This window comes from Ctenopharyngodon idella, chromosome 15, assembly GCF_019924925.1.
Source record: "Ctenopharyngodon idella isolate HZGC_01 chromosome 15, HZGC01, whole genome shotgun sequence".
NCBI classification, from domain to species: Eukaryota; Metazoa; Chordata; class Actinopteri; order Cypriniformes; family Xenocyprididae; genus Ctenopharyngodon; species Ctenopharyngodon idella.
In genome coordinates, this window is record NC_067234.1 from 32855788 (window position 1) to 32875342 (window position 19555).

Sequence of the window (19555 nt, forward strand, 5' to 3'; positions counted from 1 at the left end):
ACTCTCATAGACATGTGTCTCTGTGTGAGCAACACTATATACTTTAAAATATCAGATAAAGAAAAAATATAAATTAATATTCTGATAATGAATAATCATTCTTGTACATTGTTTATAGTTATTTAGTATTTTGCCATACTATAATCATATTTTTATAGAAATGTTATACCTGAGATCAGTCTGTGTATCTCCACTCTTAAACTTTACAGGTGGATCCATAGACCAGTCACTCCTCACAGACACACAGCTGGGCTCTGGTTCTGATCTCTTCTGATGAACTGAACTATAACAGAACAGATTTGATCCTTTATGATTATAATCACTTTAAGATAAGGTCTTACAAGCATTTATCATCAAACATCTTTTTGCATCCTAACAAAATATCTTGCCATCTTCAGACCTTTAATCATCATTTAAAGGTGATTTAATCTAGTGTTTATTCAAAGTACCTGCATCCTGGAGAAAAATCTTCATCTCTGGATGTTTGTGTGTCATCCATGATGAATCTGAACAGTTGAAACAGAATCTGATCTCCAACACTGACTCTGGATGGAAGATCTTGTACAAACACAATAATTCAGCTTTTCCTCAGACAGGATCAAGAGACGCGGCGTTCAGTCAAATACACAATGTTATTGTATGTTCACACAAATGCTAAAATAAACCACAGAAAACACGAATCAATATAACCATATTAATTTGCTTCAAACTATTTACGTCCTTCAAATAATGTGGAAGTCACCCGTAGTCTCGTGACCTGAACCAAAGAACTTATACTGACAAGAAGTGAAACTTTCCATTGCAACACCAGCGCCCAGCAGCAGCCCTGCGCTTCCGCCATTTTGGGGTGGAAGCGACTCGGCAGTCCACTAGTTTCTATGGCAATATGAGCTGCTTTGTTAAAAAAAAGTAAATTAAAGCTAAAATCCAACCTGAATGATGACAGCACAGAATAAAATACTATCGCTAGTGATCATCAAATACTTTTAACAGTTTATTTGACAGACTTTGTGTTTAAGTCTTCTACTTTTTTTCACAAAACCTTTGCTCTCTAGAAACCCAGTCAGTTTGGGTTAAAATTCTTTGAAGTTCAAGTATTAACATTATAAACACTGAATTAATACCAACATATGAAATTAAATTAGGGACATGCATCAGAAAAATTGGGAATGTTGGACAATAAATATAACAGCTTGACAGTAAACTGTTTTTGCAGTGTTGTCTTATATTAATGTCATTTAAAACAAAACTATGTAAACAAAAACAAACAAACAAAACAAAAAAGAAACACAGCCACTGTGTCCAAAAGTGAGAATTATGGGACAATAGACACAGCAATGCATCATGTTCTATAAGGTCATTATGTTATGTCATTATGTAGCGTGATCCAGGGGATTAAAACGTTTATATTTCAGACCTGTAATTTACTATTATTACTCCACTGCGTCTGAAATATATACTGTACGTTTTAATCCCCTGGATCACGCTACAAACATGATGATCTTAACTTTATTAATTATTAATTTATTTATTAATTTACTATTAATAGTAAATATGTAACGTTGGATAAAATGGAAATACTCAAGAAAGTGGCTAACTATGTTACCTCAGATGTGTACGTTAATGGTTGGATTCCACAACTGATAACATAAAACACATATGCTAAGACACAACATTTCTTACTGAATTTGAGAAATTTTCTATTGCGTTTCTGATTTGGCTTTGAGATTCGCCGATTTTGGGTGCGTAATATGTGATGGATTCTACTGTCCAGTTGGCATTTTCACCCCAAAATGGCTGCCGCGCTACCGAAGCGCCACCTAGTGGCTGTTACCCAAAAAGCATCAGAGTTTCGCCTCTTGGGTTCTATACTACTCTTTGCCTGAACACTCACCTTGATCAACATTTAATTATATTAAATGATTAAAAAAAACTCCACCTTTTCAAGTATCTACACGTAAATTCAAGACTATAAAAACACTGATATTCCTGTTGTAGAATCGATTCTGGTTGTTTAAATGGTGTTTCTGCACATTTACTTTCACTTTTTATTTGTGACGCGAGCGATGATGGCGTCACGTTACCTGCTCGAGCTCAAACCCCATATATTCGCGCGGCCGTGCACGTTTTGTGCGTTTCCCTGAACAAATGGTTACACGCATTAGCTTCATATAGTGTTAGCATACAGTATAGCATGCCAAATTGGTTCCCATATGAAGCGTAAGGGACCGTCTGAAAACTCCAAACACAGTGGAAAAATGTTAGCGATGCGATATCCAATCATTCATAATGATCATGAAGTAGGCTATTTAGGAGATCACAGATTTCTACAAGTCAATCTATTGAAGTTGAACCATTTACACAGATTTTGAGCTATGAGAACAAATGATTTCTTATCCTGTGTCTCCTTCTGGTGGACAACATTAGTATTACTTCATCTCTCATTCCCATTGATATAAATGGCTGCTCATTTAAAAAATTGCTATTAGTGAGAAAAATAAATAAATGGCAAAACGGAACAAATACAATCGGTTTACACCTTCAGAGCTTAGACCACTAATTATTCCAACTTTATTGACTTGCTCCCTATTCCTGCATGTCTTCATTCACATTGGCCAGAGATGTCACTGGCTGTGTTGCAATCCAATTTTTTTGCCCTTCCCTCGCTAACTTCCCTAAGACTGTTAACTCTGATGTATGTCCGTACATTACACAAGAGCTCACTAGTGGCAGAACACTTGCAATGAGTTGAAATGGAAAGTCCTGAGCTCTTGATCTCTTGGAATCTGCTACAGTGTGGATTTATTACAATAACAATCAAAATATCAAAACAATAAACTTTGTAACAAAGTTATTCATCTAAAAGTAGCAAAAATAATTATGCAGTTAAACCTCAAAATAATAAATGAGTCTCAAAATATTATAATAAATATATAAATATTTCATACACTAGAGTTGTGTGGGGAGGAGTTAAATTAAGCACAATCTGCTGACGTCACAATCGTGTTTGACTGTGATATATGGATCTGTCTGAAGTGTTCATATGAGTCGACTCTCTTCCTCAGTTAATCGAGGGGTCGAGGGTCTGTCCATCAGTGGTCTGCGGTGCTGTTTTAAAATCAGGAGGCAAAGTCCTCACATTTTATATATCTAATGTAAATTTATGTCTGTTACACTTAATTTTCCTGGTTATATAAACATTACATAAAAAGAGAGTCCAAATACAATTCTATTTTGTATTTTTACACTATGTTTTATTTATTAAAACCAAGTATTCATTTCATCAAGTTAGTGTTTTACACATGTATACATTTATTCTTAAATAACTAAAGGCAGTTACAATTTAAACAATATATATTATTTGTGAACTAATGTTCAGCTTTTCTTTTCAATAATCAACTTATTTTCAGTATTTGTCAAGCTTGTACACACTGGTCACAGTCATGAAGATGTACAGTAGCCTCAGTTGAGTTGCTAACGAGTCGAGTGAGTTCAGGGCTGGGTAGTTACTTTTAAAATGTACCAAAAAAAGGTAATTACGAGTTTTTATCTCACAATTTCTGACTCAGAATTGTGTGATATAAAGTTGCAACTGCGAGTTATAAAGTCAGAATTGTGAGATATAAACTCGCAATATTTTTGAAAAGAAAAATCTGAATTGCAAGAAAAAAAAGTCAGAATTCCAAGTTTTTATCACACAATTCTGACTTTATAACTTGCAATTGTGACTTTATATCTCCCAATTTTGACTTTATAAAACACAATTGTGAGTTTAAATCTCGCAATTCTGAGAAAAAAAAGTCAGAATTGTGAGATGCAAACTCACATTTACCTTTTTTACAATTACAAGAGACTCACAAACAACTATCGCAAAACATGAAAACAGTCGTGTATCATCCAGGTAATGACAGGACAGTTAAGATTCAAGGGTAGGGGAGACCGGGGATGGTTGTAACATTTTTGACATTTCTGTCTGTATCTTGGAGTTCTTTTAAGCCAGTGCGTTCAAAATGTGATTAAAACAAGTTACAAGTGTCAGCTATTAATGCACTGATTAACATGAACTAACAATGAACAATCTATTTTATTATTATATCTTTGTTGATGTTAATGGAAATTTTTTTGTTTAAAGTTTTTTGGATCGAGGCATCATCCAGTAATCAGGCTTTGTGTGTCTTTATTTAAAGGACAGGACACCTGTGTGACCCACACTTTCAATCTCATTTTCTTTAGTTGACTCCGGTTATCTTTTGGAGAAGTTTCACACACTGTCCTGTCAATGATCACTCAATGTCTTCAATATCATTTTGAAAAATATAACAGTGTGTGTTATTAGTCAGATTGTGTTTCTCTATGAATGTGACTTAATTTTATTAATAATAAAAGCAGAAATATAGATATTTTCAAAGGGTTCACAAATTTATTCTTGTCACTGTATATATTGTATTCATATTGAAATGGTTCTTTGTTCAGATGTTTCAGTTCTAAATTTATGTCATTGTCAAGGCCTCATATTCACAGTGTCTCTGCTGCCCTCTGCTGGTGAACAACATCAATAATACAAATTCAATCTTCTTCACAACTCAAAACTGCAGTGATCTTTCTGAATTACATTTCTGAATATAATTACATTAAATAAATGTCTAAAAGCACAAACTCTTCCTGTCCTTCACCTCAAGTGAGAATAGTGTTCATTTTTTACACTTTTGTGTTTTGTTCACTTATTCATAAAATGCTTTAAACTTTGAAATGTTCATCTTTGACATCATCAGTCAGGGTGTCGATTACATTTTTAGCACAACTGAATATGATTAAACCAGTAATGATACATTACTGTATAATTTTAACAGTGGTGTATTAATTCTTACTTTAATATCTAAAATGCAAATGTCTGAATTTGTACTGTTAGTCAGTACACTGTAAATACAATACACTGTAAAAAATAAAACAAAGATTATTAGAGCACATTTTACAAGACAATGTTATTTCAGTTTTTATAGTTCAAAATTTCACATTTCATTTAAATTTCTTTAATTAAATTTAATTATTTAATTGTCACTTGCTGTTTCTTTGTAAGTGTTTGAGAAATTCACCAGCAATTTCTGAATGAAAATTGTTTCTACACCATTTATTTCAGTCTACAAAACATCTTCAAGCACTATTATTATGAAGCACAGTCCTGTAATACATGTAAACACAGCAAGAAAGAACAATAAGTTCATATGGAAAGACGTCTCAATAAGGCAGTTTTTAGAAACATAATGACGTCAGCAGTTTAAATCAAGCCATCATTCACACTTTAATATGAGCAGTTTATGGATGTGTGTTGGGGTTGATCTCTGTGTTCAATATGAGCTGATCATCATTTCTACTGACCTAAAGACTGTTATGTGCTTACATATGAATAACACTGATTTCTTGTAATACTAATGACAAATCAGAGTAAATGAGTAAATGATGGCACAAATGATGGCACAAAATGTGATACCTGAAGGCGAAATAAAATGCTACTTAGTTGTATAAAGTCTGCAGTTTACATTTAAAAACCAATGATAAACATTATTTGACATGGAAATGGAGTTTCTTACTCAACAGCTTTGAAAAGACACTTCATGATTACAGCACTACTATATTCTCATCTCCATTTACACTAGAGCTTCATCAACATCACATTAGTGATCAATTATGACACAAATTCAAATTGTGCTGTTAAAGTTTTAAAGTGACAATAGTGTCATTTTATGTGAGTGAGAGACTTTAATACAGTACAGTCAGAAATGTATGTTATTTATACAGTTATACAGTATTTTATATATACATAAATACAAGTTAACAGAGTTAGTGTATAACTCACATACTGTACAGTCATCATTAACATTTATGAAACCCTGTCTTAAAAAAGCTATAATTATTAATCTATCAGTCTGTATTCAGTATGACAAGATACACAAACGGTGTGCTCTCTGTCAGCTCTCTGACCTCTCTGCTTCAGGATCCTGTGGTTTCTGCTGCGTGATTCAGCTCAGAGGAGTTTATAAACACTGTGCTGAATTTCTCAAGTTAGAGCGGAGAAAGAAGAGAGTGTCAGTGAGGAGAGTGTGTGGAGCCGGACTCAGAGCGGATATTTGAATGGAAATGGGAATTTCCTCAAAACCTGTAAATCCAAAAATAAAACAGTCAGTTATGTAAAATCAGACATTCATTTGAAATAATAAAAGTCTGAAACTATTTTAATACAGATCAATTATAAACAAGCCAAATCTCTCTGTTTATCAAATATGCAAAATCAAACTGTAAGAGCTGAAAATGACTTTTATCGCACAAAAGAGAAATTTATTGACTGAAACCAAAAATTATGAACAAAGCAGACCAGAACAAGCTAAAAACAATACATGCCAACATATACACAACAATACTACCAGTTCTAACTAATATTATATATAGTATATACAGTATAAGTTAATGTACAATAATAATATAGACTCCAATAAAATGTGTATTTAAAAAAAACTGCAATGAATTGTCAGTGATGATCAATGGTTGAAACAACTTTCAAACAGTCTTCTTGCTTTTTATCTCTTTTTTTGGACACTCACTATTACAATATGCAGAAAACAATAATTGTTTTATAAAATACAATCACATCTATACTAAAATATATTTCATGAGATACTGTGTCAGTCTGTCACTGACTGTATATTGTGTGGATCTAACAAGTGCATTTGTGCAATCTTTTTCAAGATCAGAAAATGGTCTTTATTAGTCAGACAATACCTTGGAAATATGTGATATAATATTTGAATTATCACATTGTGTTCCCTCAATTAGGGAAAGGTCATTTAAAATGAATTTGTGATCATGTTTGAATTTAACTGCAATACACTAATATCTCAATTCTTCAATGAGGTTGTTGTGAAGTCATGATCACAATCCATCTGGATTTCTCATGATCATGTGATCACGCATCATACAGAACGAATGCACGTGTCACTAACTGAAAATTATTCCCATCAGCTGGGATTTTCAGTGGCAAAAACTGTGGCACATTTCTACTGAAAACATCAGATCAGTTTCATCAAAATGGGCAGAAATAAACACAATTTACAGTATAGAGACTAAACTGAAGATGAATTGGATACTCTCATACAGTACATTGTTTATGAAGAAATATGCGGTCCCACTTTATATTAGGTGTCCTTAACTACTATGGAAAAATTAGTTAATTATTATTATGAAAAATTATTAGTTAATTAATTAATTATGAAAAATTACTACTTAACTACATCAAAAAATAATTACAATACTTATTGTTTTCATATTGTATTGCAAAACACTTTTGCTGCTATTGAGGTTGAATATGGATAAGGTATGGGTAGGTTTAAGGGTGGGTTAAGGTGTAAGGGAACGGTCAACAGTGTAATTATAAATGCAATTACAGAAATTATTTACATATGTAATTAAATGCAGGTATTTTTTTAAAATATAAGTACAATGTAAAAACATTGCATTGTAATAAATGATTAATTTAAATGGTAGTACATAGTTGTTAAAGACACCTAATATAAAGTGGGACCAAATATGCATATAAATATATAAATGTTCAGCTATATGAAAACGTGAATATTTATTTGAAATTATTACTTAACACAGTGTCTCTAGTTTATAATGTGGAGAATTCTTTAGAGCAGTGAGCAGTTCACGTCCTGAATCTCCTATTTTATTCCCAGTCAGACTCAGTTCTCTCAGGTGTGAGGGGTTTGATCTCAGAGCTGAAGTCAGAGCAGCACAACCTTCATCTGTGACTCCACAATTACTCAACCTGTAAAGAACAATGACACACTCTTCACTCTCTCAGTTCAGATCAGATCAGTTTAGCAGTAAATCCATTATTAAAGAGAAAGTACAAAATTAAAGCTTAAATTAATATGTTAAATCATTGAGATCTGAAATGTCACAGAGCACAAAACATGATGTGTGTGTGTGTGTGTGTGTGTGTGATTTTACAAAATTAAAAACAATAATTTAGAAAGTGTCAATGCAGAAAGATGAACGTGATGAACAGTAGGAATGAATCCAGCATGTTCTTAATTTCTCAGTTGTGTTGAGCTCGAGTCTGTTTAAAGTCAAGAGACTGAAATGTTGATTGTGTGAAAGTGTGTATTTCAGTGTGACTCTCAGTCCTGCAGTATCATGTGACTGAGGAGCAGCTCATGTGTTCAATCATTTACAGCTCAATCAGCTGAACTCACAGCAGCAGAAAGAGACTGAACACTTCAAATATACTTTACATTGTAATTCATGTGAAAGTCAAATATGATCTTACCACAGTTTCTCCAGTTTACAGTGAGGATCCTGTAGAACATCAGACAGCAGATTCACTGATTTTCCTATTTTATTCCCAGATAGATCCAGTTCTCTCAGGTGTGAGGGGTTTGATCTCAGAGCTGAAGCCAGAGCAGCACAACCTTCATCTGTGACTCCACAATTACTCAACCTACAGAGAACAATGACACACTCTTCAGTCTCTCAGTTCAGATCAGATCAGTTTAGCAGTGAATCCATTAATAAAGAGAAAGTACAAACTTAAAGCACAAATCAAAATGTCTGATAATTGAGATATAAAATGTCACAGAGCACAAAACATGATATGTGTGTGTGTGTGATTTATGAGGACACAAATTTGTATAATGACATGGGTATTACACTGGTATTACGATGTAAACATGAAATATGAGGACATTTCATGAGTCCTCATTTAAAATAGCTTTAAAAGCATACTAAACAATGTTTTATTAAAAATATAAAAATGCAGAATGTTTCCTGTGATGGGTGGGTTTAGGGGTGCAGGGGGACAGAATATACAGTTTGTACAGTATGAAAAACATTACGCCTATAAAATGTCCTCACTTTGATAGCAAAACAAACCTGTGTGTTTGTGTGTGTGTGTGATTTAACAAAATGAAAAACAATACTTTAGAAAGTGTCAATGCAGAAAGATGAACGTGATGAACAGAAAGAATGAATCCATCATGTTCTTAATTTCTCTTTACACCTTAAATATACTTTACATTGTGATTCATGTGTGAGAGTCAAATATGATCTTACCACAGTTTCTCCAGTTTACAGTGAGGATCCTGTAGTACATCAGACAGCAGATTCACTGAATTTCCTATTTTATTCCCAGACAGATTCAGTACTCTCAAGTGTGAGGGGTTTGATCTCAGAGCTGAAGTCAGAGCAGCACAACCTTCATCTGTGACTCCACAATATCTCAACCTGTAGAGAAAAATGACACACTCTTCACTCTCTCAGTTCAGATCAGATCAGTTTAGCAGTGAATCCATTATTAAAGAGAAAGTACAAACTTAAAGCACAAATCAATATGTGTGATAATTGAGATATAAAATGTCACAGAGCACAAAACATGATGTGTGTGTGTGTGTGCATGTGTGTGTGTGTGTGTGTGTGTGCGAGCGTTTTTATGATTTATGAGGACACATTTGTATAATGACATGGGTATTACACTGGTAATACAATGTAAACATGCAATATGAGGACATTTCATGAGTCCTCATGTTTAAAATATCTTTAAAGGTGCCCTAGAATTGAAAATTGAATTTACCTTGGCATAGTTGAATAATATAATAATATATTGTAATGACCAAGCATTCAACACCAGCAGCTGGTTGCATTATGGGTATTTGTTTGTTTTGAGTTGATTTATGCATTATTTAAGCAAGATGGTTGGGTTTTTGCTTTAGCAAAGTTATGTGTGTTTATGTTCAAGTTAGTTTGGGTGGGTTTGGTTCATTTACCACCTGGTTATAAAAATTCTGGCTCTCGCCGTCATGGAGAGAGATGTGTACAGGAGAGACTTGGCGATCTGGCCTTGCTTGTGTAGTTCTTATTCTGTGTTCAGAATAAAGAGGAGAAAAGACAGTACTGCTCTCTGCTGTTTTATTCTACCTATAGTGACACTCATGGTCGTGCGGGGTATGGGACACAAGTGCTCATACTAGTATTTAGCAGAGTACAAGTATACTAGCGTAGTATAGTTCCGGTTAGCCCCACGCTTTACTAAGTAACTGCCAGTTATTACAGTGGTGTCAGAAGTGGGATATTGTGGTCGTTTAGAAGACGCCAGTATGGAGCAAAGTATAGGCGAGTTAGAGCGTGCCATTCAAGAGAACCGCATCATGCTAGAACGTCTGACAAATGAGACAACGCGGAGGAGCAGGGCCCCGCAACGGCCTGATGGCGCCAGCATTCCCCGGGAAGTGTACTGCTCTCCTAGGCATGGGCAGAATGAACCACCGGCCGTCACACCAACACTCCAAATCCATGGCCGGCTGGGCTCCCTCGCACGATCGCCCGCTAAGCTGCGACGATACAATGGGTTGACGCCCCTGGAGCCCTACCTGGCACAGGTCGATCTGGCTGCTCTCCACGATGGGTGGAGCCAAGAGGAGACAGCGACTCACTTGGCCCTCACCTTGGAGGGCCCCGTGCTTCAGGTCCTCATCGATCTGTCTCCTGAAAAGCGGCGTGATCTCCAGGCCCTCACTGCTGCTCTCAACCGTCGCTTCGGGCAAAGAACCTCCGCAGAACAGAGCAGGGAGGAGCTGACTAACCGACGTCGACGTGAAGGAGAGAGTGTGGGCGCCTTCGCCGCTGACATCCGAGTTTACGCCCGAAAGGGCTACCCTACCTTCCTGGCCGCAGTGAGGGAAGAGCTAAGCCTCCACGCTTTCCTGCGGGGCCTTACACCTGAGCGGCTCCGCCAACATGTCCGCCTGTTGTCACCCCGTGATCTGAGTGAGGCGCTGAGAGAGGCTGAGCGAGCTGAGGAGGTGCTACAGGCTCGGCCGGCAACAGGTCGATCTCTGCTCCAGCATCAGCTGACGAGAGCAGCCGAACAGGAGGTGGAAGGGGCCCAGTCGGAGGAGGAGGTCAGCCAGGTCCAACCAGCGGTGACCCCCCGACGAAGGACGAGACTGGACCGCTGCTTCGCTGTGGAGAACCGGGGCATTTCGCCAGGGACTGCCCCGCCCCGAGCCCTCGGCCCCGAGCAACGTCACCCCCAGGAAACGACCTCGGAGTGAGGCAGTGAGGGGACCCTCACCCCGTTCTACGGCACCCCTCCACAATGACTGCCCTACTGTGGGGCGCTGTGGGCTTGCAGAGGACTGTACCTGTGTTATTGACGGGCAGCCCTGCAGCGCCCTGGTGGATACGAGGTCCACCATTTGCTTGCTACGAAAAGGACTGTTGTCAGGAACGGCTGGTCCTCTTCCGGAGGACTGGACCCCCACCAAAACTGAACTGCTCACCGTCACGGGTGAAAGGACAGTAATGCCTGGGAAGAAGCTGTTATCTGTGGTGGTGGGGATGATCCAGACGAGCCACGAGTTCTGGCTCGCCGACATCAGGGATGAGTGCATTATTGGCTTGGACTTGTTGGCTCACTGGGGAGCATGTGTCGACGTGTCGGGGGCTGCCCTCTGCCTCGGTAATGAGACTGCGCCGCTCCGGTCGGGCCGGAACCGTCATGGAGAAGCCGCCGCCCCACAGCTGTTGCCCGGACATCAGTGCTCGTCGGCTCCGACCCCAAGCCGTCACACGAGAGCTGCAGAGACTCAGGGGGAGCCACGGCGAAGTATTGTAGCTCAGACCAGTGCCTCCCAGTCACTACCCCCGCATGCTCCATTGACCCCCCGTCACCTGAGACTGTTGCTGCTATTGAGGAGTTGGGGCGACGAAGCAGTGAGCATCTGAGCACGCCGCAGCGGGAGCAGTTACAATGCCTTTTGAGAGACTTTGTGGACATTTTTGCAGCCAAAGAGGAGGACTGTACCAGAGCAGCTCTGGTACAACATCACATTGACACTGGCACTGCTGCCCCCATTCGCTTGCGCCCCCATGGACTGCCTCTCGCCAAGCGCCAGGCTGCCGAAGAAATGATCCGAGACATGGCAGCTAATGGCATTATTGAGCCCTCAGACAGTCCCTGGGCCGCACCCATGGTCATGGTGCGAAAAAAAAACGGGGGGGGGGGGGGGGGGGGGATGGGTGGCGCCCTTGTGTGGACTTTCGGCGACTAAACGTGGTCACCCGCAAGGACTCATACCCACTGCCGCGCATTGACGATGCATTGGATTATGTAGCTGGATCCTGTTGGTTCAGCTCTTTGGACTTGCGCAGCGGGTATTGGCAGGTAGAACTAGCGACAGAGGCCCGGCCTAAAACTGCGTTTACCATAGGTCAAGGACTGTGGCAGTTTAAAGTGATGCCCTTTGGACTGTGTAATGCCCCGGCCACCTTCGAGAGGTTGATGGAGAGGGTCCTTAAAGACATTCCCCGCACCCGCTGTGTGGTTTATTTGGACGATCTGTTGGTCCATGCCAGAGACTTTGACCAGGCTGTTCACAACTTACAAGAGGTTCTGACAACCATCCGGAGCGCCGGGTTGCGGTTGAATCAGGCCAAGTGTAACCTGCTCACCCACCAGACACAGTTCCTGGGGCACGTGGTTAGCGAGAGCGGGGTGGCTACCGACCCAACAAAGGTGGCCGTGGTGAGGGACTGGCCCCCACCAACCAACATCACTGAGCTGCGGAGCTTCTTGGGCCTGGCCTCCTATTACAGGAGATTCGTCAGAGACTTTGCAACCATCGCCAGCCCCTTACATCAGTTGACAAACAAGGGCCGGCGGTTTGAGTGGTCTGAGGATTGTGCAGCGGCCTTCCGGCAGCTAAAAGCCGCTCTCATCGATGCTCCTGTCTTGGCTTACCCTGACCCCAACCAACCATTCCTTGTGGACACTGATGCCAGTAACGTGGGGGTTGGGGCTGTACTCTCCCAGAGGGGGGAGAATGGAGAGCGAGTTGTGGCCTACTATAGCTGCAGCCTCAGTCGCCCAGAAAGAAACTACTGTGTCACTCGGCGGGAGTTGCTAGCGGTGGTCCTGGCGGTCCATCACTTCAGACCCTACCTCCTGGGCACCAGGTTCACACTGAGGACTGACCACGCTAGCCTTACCTGGATTCTGAACTTCCGCCAGCCAGAGGGTCAGGTAGCAAGGTGGTTGGAGATCCTCCAGGAGTATGACTTCAAGGTTCAGCACCGAACGGTCCATGCTTAGCCATGCTCTCTCCAGACGTCCATGCTTAGCTGACGAATGTCGGTACTGCAGTCGCCAGGAAGAAAGAGGTATGGGGCCCTCGTTGGTGGCAGTAAGGCCAGGTGACAGCAGTGGAGATGGGGAGCCATTTACCACTGAGCAGTTGAGGCAACAGCAGGTGAACGATCGAGTGCTGGCGAAGGTGATGGGCTGGCTGGAGGTTCAAGCACGTCCGGACTGGGCAGCCGTGTCTTCCCAGGTGCCCGAGATCAAGACGCTTTATTCTCAGTGGGGCAGCCTGGAGCTCCACGACAGTGTGATCTACAGGTGGTGGCGGGCCCCTGGCGGTGGAATCGACCGTCTGCATCTCCTGGTTCCCCACGCTTTGCGGCCGGAGGTCCTCCATTGGGTTCATGGGGCAGCTGGAGCCCGCCACTTCGGAAACTCCAAGACAGTGTGGCGGCAGCGGTTCTACTGGCCTGGATGTCGGCAGGATGCAGAGCTGCACGTTCACTGCTGCGATGTTTGCACGGCGCAGAAGGGACCCAGCCAAAGCTCTCATGCGCCGTTGCAGCAGTACCTAGTCGGGGCGCCCATGGAGAGGATTGGGGTGGACATTTTGGGTCCGTTCCCCATCACGGAGGCCGGCAACCGTTTTGTCCTGGTCGCAATGGACTATTTTACAAAGTGGCCAGAGGCATATGCGATGCCAGATCAGAGTGCTTCCACGTCAGTGCAGCGCCTAGTGGACGAAATGTTCGCCCGGTTTGGAGTGCCGGACGAACTTCATAGTGACCAGGGGCGGAACTTTGAGAGCCAATTGTTCAGTGAGGTGTGCCAGCGATTGGGGGTGAAGAAGACAAGAACCACTCCCCTCCACCCTCAAAGCGATGGACTGGTTGAGCGGTTCAACCGCACCCTGGCCACCCAACTTGCCATCTTGACCAGTCAGCACCAGAGAGACTGGGACCAGCATCTGCCCCTGGTCCTGTGGGCGTATAGGATAGCAGTGCAAGAGTCTAGCCAGTGCACACCGGCGGCACTGATGTTTGGGAGGGAGCTCCGCACACCGGTGGACTTGGTGTTCGGCTCACCCCCTGAGCTGGAGATTGCTGGTGGGCTAGAACTGGAGTACTTCAGGAGATTGAAGGAGTGCCTGAGCACGGTCCATCAACTGGCCAGTGATGCTCTAGTGGATGCTGGAGCCCACCAGAAGCGGACATATGACACTCGGGCTCACGGGCCTACCCTTGGGCCAGTCTGGGTGTTCTGCCCTCAGAGGAAGCGGGGGTTGTCACCCAAACTGACTCATCATTGGCAGGGACCCGGAGAGATTCTGGACAAAATTTCTGAGGTGGTCTTCCAGGTCCGAATGCCTGGACGGGGTTGACGGGTGGTGCTACATAAGGATCGGTTGGCACCCTACCACCCGCTGGCCCCCGAGCAAGAGAATATTGGGAGCCAGAGAGGCTCCCCAGAATCCACCCCCAGCGCCGAAACAGACAATGACGGACTCAGGGCTGAGCCTGGCGCTGAGGGTAGAACACTTTTGCTTTAGCAAAGTTATGTGTGTTTATGTTCAAGTTAGTTTGGGTGGGTTTGGTTCATTTACCACCTGGTTATAAAAATTCTGGCTCTCACCGTCATGGAGAGAGATGTGTACAGGAGGGACTTGGCGATCTGGCCTTGCTTGTGTAGTTCTTATTCTGTGTTTAGAATAAAGAGGAGAAAAGACAGTACTGCTCCCTGCTGTTTTATTCTACCTATAGCGACACTCATGGTCATGCGGTGTATGGGACACGAGTGCTCGTACTAGTATTTAGCATAGTACAAGTATACTAGCGTAGTATAGCTCCGGTTAGCCCCATGCTTTACTAAGTAACTGCCAGTTATTACAATATATTACATTATTATAATAATAAGAATTCTGTACATGGAAATGACATACAGTGAGTCTCAAACACCATTGTTTCCTCCTTCATATGTAAATCTTGTGCGTGAAAAACACCACGGAACAGGCGAATCTCAACATAACACCGACTGTGATGCAACAGTCGGGATCATTAATATGTACGCCCCCAACATTTGCATATACCAGCCCATGTTCAAGCCAGTATTAACGTCTGGAGCTGCACAGCCGAATCATCAGAAGTTCTGCAGGTATTGTGAAGCCATCAAGCAATGACAATAGCTAAAATGGCAGATGGATCGATAATAACTGTTTATGATCCATGATATCATGATATATTTAGTGATATTTGTAAATTGTCTTTCTAAATGTTTCATTAGCATGTTGCTAATGTACTGTTAAATGTGGTTAAAGTTACCATTGTTTCTTACTGTATTCACAGAGACCAGAGCCATGTCGTTATTTTAATTTTTAACCCGAAAACGCTTGTAGTCTGTATAATTCATAAACGCATCTTCATTCTTTATAAATCTCTCCAACAGTGTAGCTTTAGCCACGCAGCATTATCAAACTCATTCAGAATCAAATGTAAACATCCACAATATGCCATACTTACGTGATCTGATATGCTGCATCACCAACAGTTTGTAAAGATCCATTTTGAGAGTTATATTGTGAACTTCAGTATTGTTTATGCAATGTTTATTGGAGTCGCGAGTTTGGGGGCGGGGAGCACACGCATTTAAAGGTGTACACACCCCAAATCAGAGCATTTTTAATTCCACCCCAAAATAGGCAGTTAAAACATGGTATAATAAATGATCTGTGGGGTATTTTGAGCTGAAACTTCACAGACACATTCTGGGGACACCAGAGACTTATATTACATCTTGTGAAATAGTGTTCTAGGGCACCTTAAAAACATACTAAACAATGTTTTATTAAAAATGTAAAAATGCAGAAAGTTTTCTGTGATGGGTACAGGGGCAGATCTACCGGGGTGGCATGGGGTGGCAGCTGCCACCCTAAGAAAAAGCTTTGCCACCCCAGAATTATAACAGAATAAAATATAAATGTAAGCAGTGTTTCAAGTACTGCTTTTCAGCAGCGGCGCTTCAATGTGATGACCTAAAAAAGACAGCGTAATGCAAAATAATGGCAAGAAAACACGTCTTTCAATAAACTGTGCATGATGGTTGCACGCAGCGCGCCCAGTGTAGTCAGCTTCATTAACAAATGACTCTTATGAACCGGTTCTTGGGGAGTCAAAAACACACAGCGCAGCCAAGTTCACTTATGAAATGTTTTTCCATTTGTTCGTGAATCGGAAAATTAACTCAGAAGTCCTGTGAGAAATGTAATCCCATCGGAATATGTCTGAGATTAATTTTCGTAATTGTTTGGCTGATTCTCCGACCGCCCGCTCCACTTTCATCATGGATAAAGGTCTTTTTGCCATCCGACGAAACAATAACATGAAATCAAGAAGAAGATCCCGATCACAGAAAATAATAGCAGGGTTAGGTAAGAATCTAAACGTATTTTAGCTTTTCTCGATTGCTAACACATTATATGTGATTCAGTTGGCTCAGTTTCCCAAATCAGTCGTTCAGTTCTCAAAACAAAGACACACTTCTCAAAACGTTAAACAATGACAACATTAGGTAGCAAACCTGACGACACACCAGTCAAAATCTGAGAGAGAGCTGAAAGAATCATTTACAGGGGTTTTAAACTCACACAGTTACCAGTACTTTAGATGAGGGAAATTTCACTATTCTATGTACAGTAAACTGCAGGGACGTGCACAGACATTTTGGAGGGCAGGAGCTCAAGTGGACAAAAGGGCACTTCTCATAATTATTTATTAAAAAAATAAATAAATAAATAAACAAAACGTTAAATATATTTATTTATTTTAATTCCCTCACACTCACGCAATTGTTTCATACTCCACAGATTTCTACAGAATAATCAGTTCACACAGAGATCATGATCTTCTTTAGTGTTCACTAGGTTTATCACAAGAGCAGGCAACAGCAAAGGAAACTATGCCACAGTGTGTGTTTTCTACAATACTATTCTCAAGTAGCTATATATATTTAGAATAATAACTGCATAAGGAGAAGGACATAGTTTCACTAATAATTTGTTTATTTTGCACAAATCAATAAATCGTTTTAATTCTTATGGTGTTATTGGAATACTTCTTTCATGTTGTGGACAATTTTAAGATTTTGATCTATTTTTGCTCCAAGTCTTCTTTTACTCTAATGGAAAGAAAACTTCCAAAATACACATTTAGATGGTGTTTGTTTTAAGTCTACTACCCTCCGTCTGTTTACATCTGTAGATTTCTTCTAAATGAACCAAAACAAGCTAATCTGCATATTTAAACACATTGACCCCCGGTTTCACAGACAAGGCTTAAGCTAGTCCTAGACTGAAATGCATGTTTGAGCTGTTTTAACTGAAAGTAACTTGCACTGACAGATCTTAAAATATGTCAGTGCCCTTGTTTTGTCTCCAGATGCGCACCAGTAATGTTTTTTTTTTTTTTTAGTGTATGTTTATAAAAGCTACTTAAATATCCTAATTGAACTGAGGCCTAATCCTGGCTTAGGCTAAGCCCTGTCTGTAAAACTGAGCCCAAGAGTTTTTTTCCCCTGAAATGTTTTAAGTACATAATATGTATTATAACAAATGCCTGCAGAGGGCGCCAAAAGCCTGGTGATTGTTGTTGTTACACAGCACGATCAAATCCTTGTTTTTGGCCAACCAGCATAATTAAAAATATAACATTAGTTAAATAATAATAGTAATAGTATTTTTTTTTATTCAGTAAATATATTTGTATGACAGGGAATCTGTGCGCAAACAGGAATATATATTCATTTATTTAAAAAAAAAAAGCACCCTAGAAAAAGGAAGAAAAAGGGCAGGTGCTCAAGCCCCCTTTTATGTCTATGTGTGCACGTGCCTGGTAAACTGTAGCACGTTGTACACCCTCAAATTTGTGATTGTCAACTTTCTCTGTAGCCATGTGTTACTGTATTTTTGCAGAACTGAGAAATGACTGCCTGGGGTTATAGTCTTGTGTCAGAAGACCAATACACTGCTATAGTTCTGTATATACTGTAGCCTAATGAAAAATGCTTAATTTACTTTTACTGTAATTGACAGTATACTGTATTGTGGTGCATACTAAGTTCATACATATTTTTCTCATGCTTTTCATCTACTGCAAGATCACTTTACAATAGTAAAATGAAAAAAACAAAAAAAAAATCCCTCCAAAACTTCATTGCTGTATTTTACTGTATCTGCATCTGTAAATTTATCTTTGTATAGTGTAGTAGACACTGAGCTGCAAAATAATTCCTGAATCCCAATAAGAGGTTTTCGTTACAGTGTTATATGATCTCACTAGTGTTCACTGGGCAAATGCAGTAGTCTGTGTATTTGTTAAGTTTTGTGTGTCATCTGAGGCCAAAGCTTGATTTTGTCAGACAAGAATAAGTTTTTGACTAGAACATTTTATTTTGACCTGGAAGTTTGAGGTTTGTACATGTTGGTGTATTTGAGATTGTGTTTATAGTTGTGAGAAAATGTTGAATTGTTTCATGAATTGTGCGTTAGCAATCAAGAAAAACAATAACTAGACTGAAAAGTTTGAAAGACAAATTTATGCTGGCTAGTCATAAAGCCAACTTAAAGTCTTCTTTAAAAAAAGTAAATAGTTTGGTCAGTTAGGCCAGAATATAGATGCTCTGGGTGATTGCTAAAGTGTTGCTAGGTAGTTCTCTTGCTGTGCAGTTGCTGGGGTGTTGCTAGAGTATGTGGTTGATAGGGTGTTCTGGGTGAACACAGACATTCCCACCTCTGTTAATAACAGAAACTCAAACATTGTTTGCAAAAAAACAAGTTTTTGTTGCTCTTTAACTTTTAACTCTTTAATCACTAAAACATGTGATTTATACCATAAAACTGCTCATCTCCTTTAGTGATAGAAGCTCAGACTCATTTAGAATCTGTTGATGTTTTTCATATAGTGTCTTTACTTGGTGCCATGATGGATATTGAAATCTTGTTATTTATTTTTAATTTTAAACAGTATAGATGATTACTTTGTGGTAATGCAATGTTTGTGAACACAACTGTGTATGTCAGGCCATAAATCTCCAAAAAGTATGCATGTGTGCTTGCTTTGGTGTTGCCACCCCTCATAGACCTCATGCCACCCCTTTGCCACCCTATAAATAATTTTCTAGATCCGCCCCTGGATGGGTAGGTTTAGGGGTGCAGAGGGACAGAATATACAGTTTGTACAGTATAAAAACCATTACATCTATAGAATGTCCTTACTTTGATAGCAAAACAAACCTGTGTGTGTGTGTGTGTGTGTGTGATTTTACAAAATGAAAAACAATACTTTAGAAAGTGTCAATGCAGAAAGATGAACATAATGAACAGAAAGAATGAATCCAGCATGTTCTTCATTTATCTTTACACTTCAAATATACTTT

At 40.2% G+C, this 19555-nt stretch overlaps 1 protein-coding gene and 1 long non-coding RNA gene across 2 annotated transcripts in view; one reads left to right on the forward strand and one right to left on the reverse strand.

Annotated features, from left to right (window-relative positions):
• Positions 1 to 19555, forward strand: part of LOC127495937 (uncharacterized) — a 236098-nt gene that overhangs the window by 81147 nt on the left and 135396 nt on the right. The window lies entirely within an intron of this gene.
• The window catches only part of LOC127495896 (protein NLRC5-like), a 207073-nt gene that overhangs the window by 74726 nt on the left and 112792 nt on the right, over positions 1 to 19555 (reverse strand). Inside the window, exons 21-22 of the mRNA XM_051863323.1 lie at positions 9106 to 9276; positions 8466 to 8494 (exon numbers count right to left, since the gene is read on the reverse strand). Coding sequence (XP_051719283.1) covers positions 8466 to 8494; positions 9106 to 9276 — 200 coding nt within the window. The remainder of the gene's footprint in view (positions 1 to 8465; positions 8495 to 9105; positions 9277 to 19555) is intronic.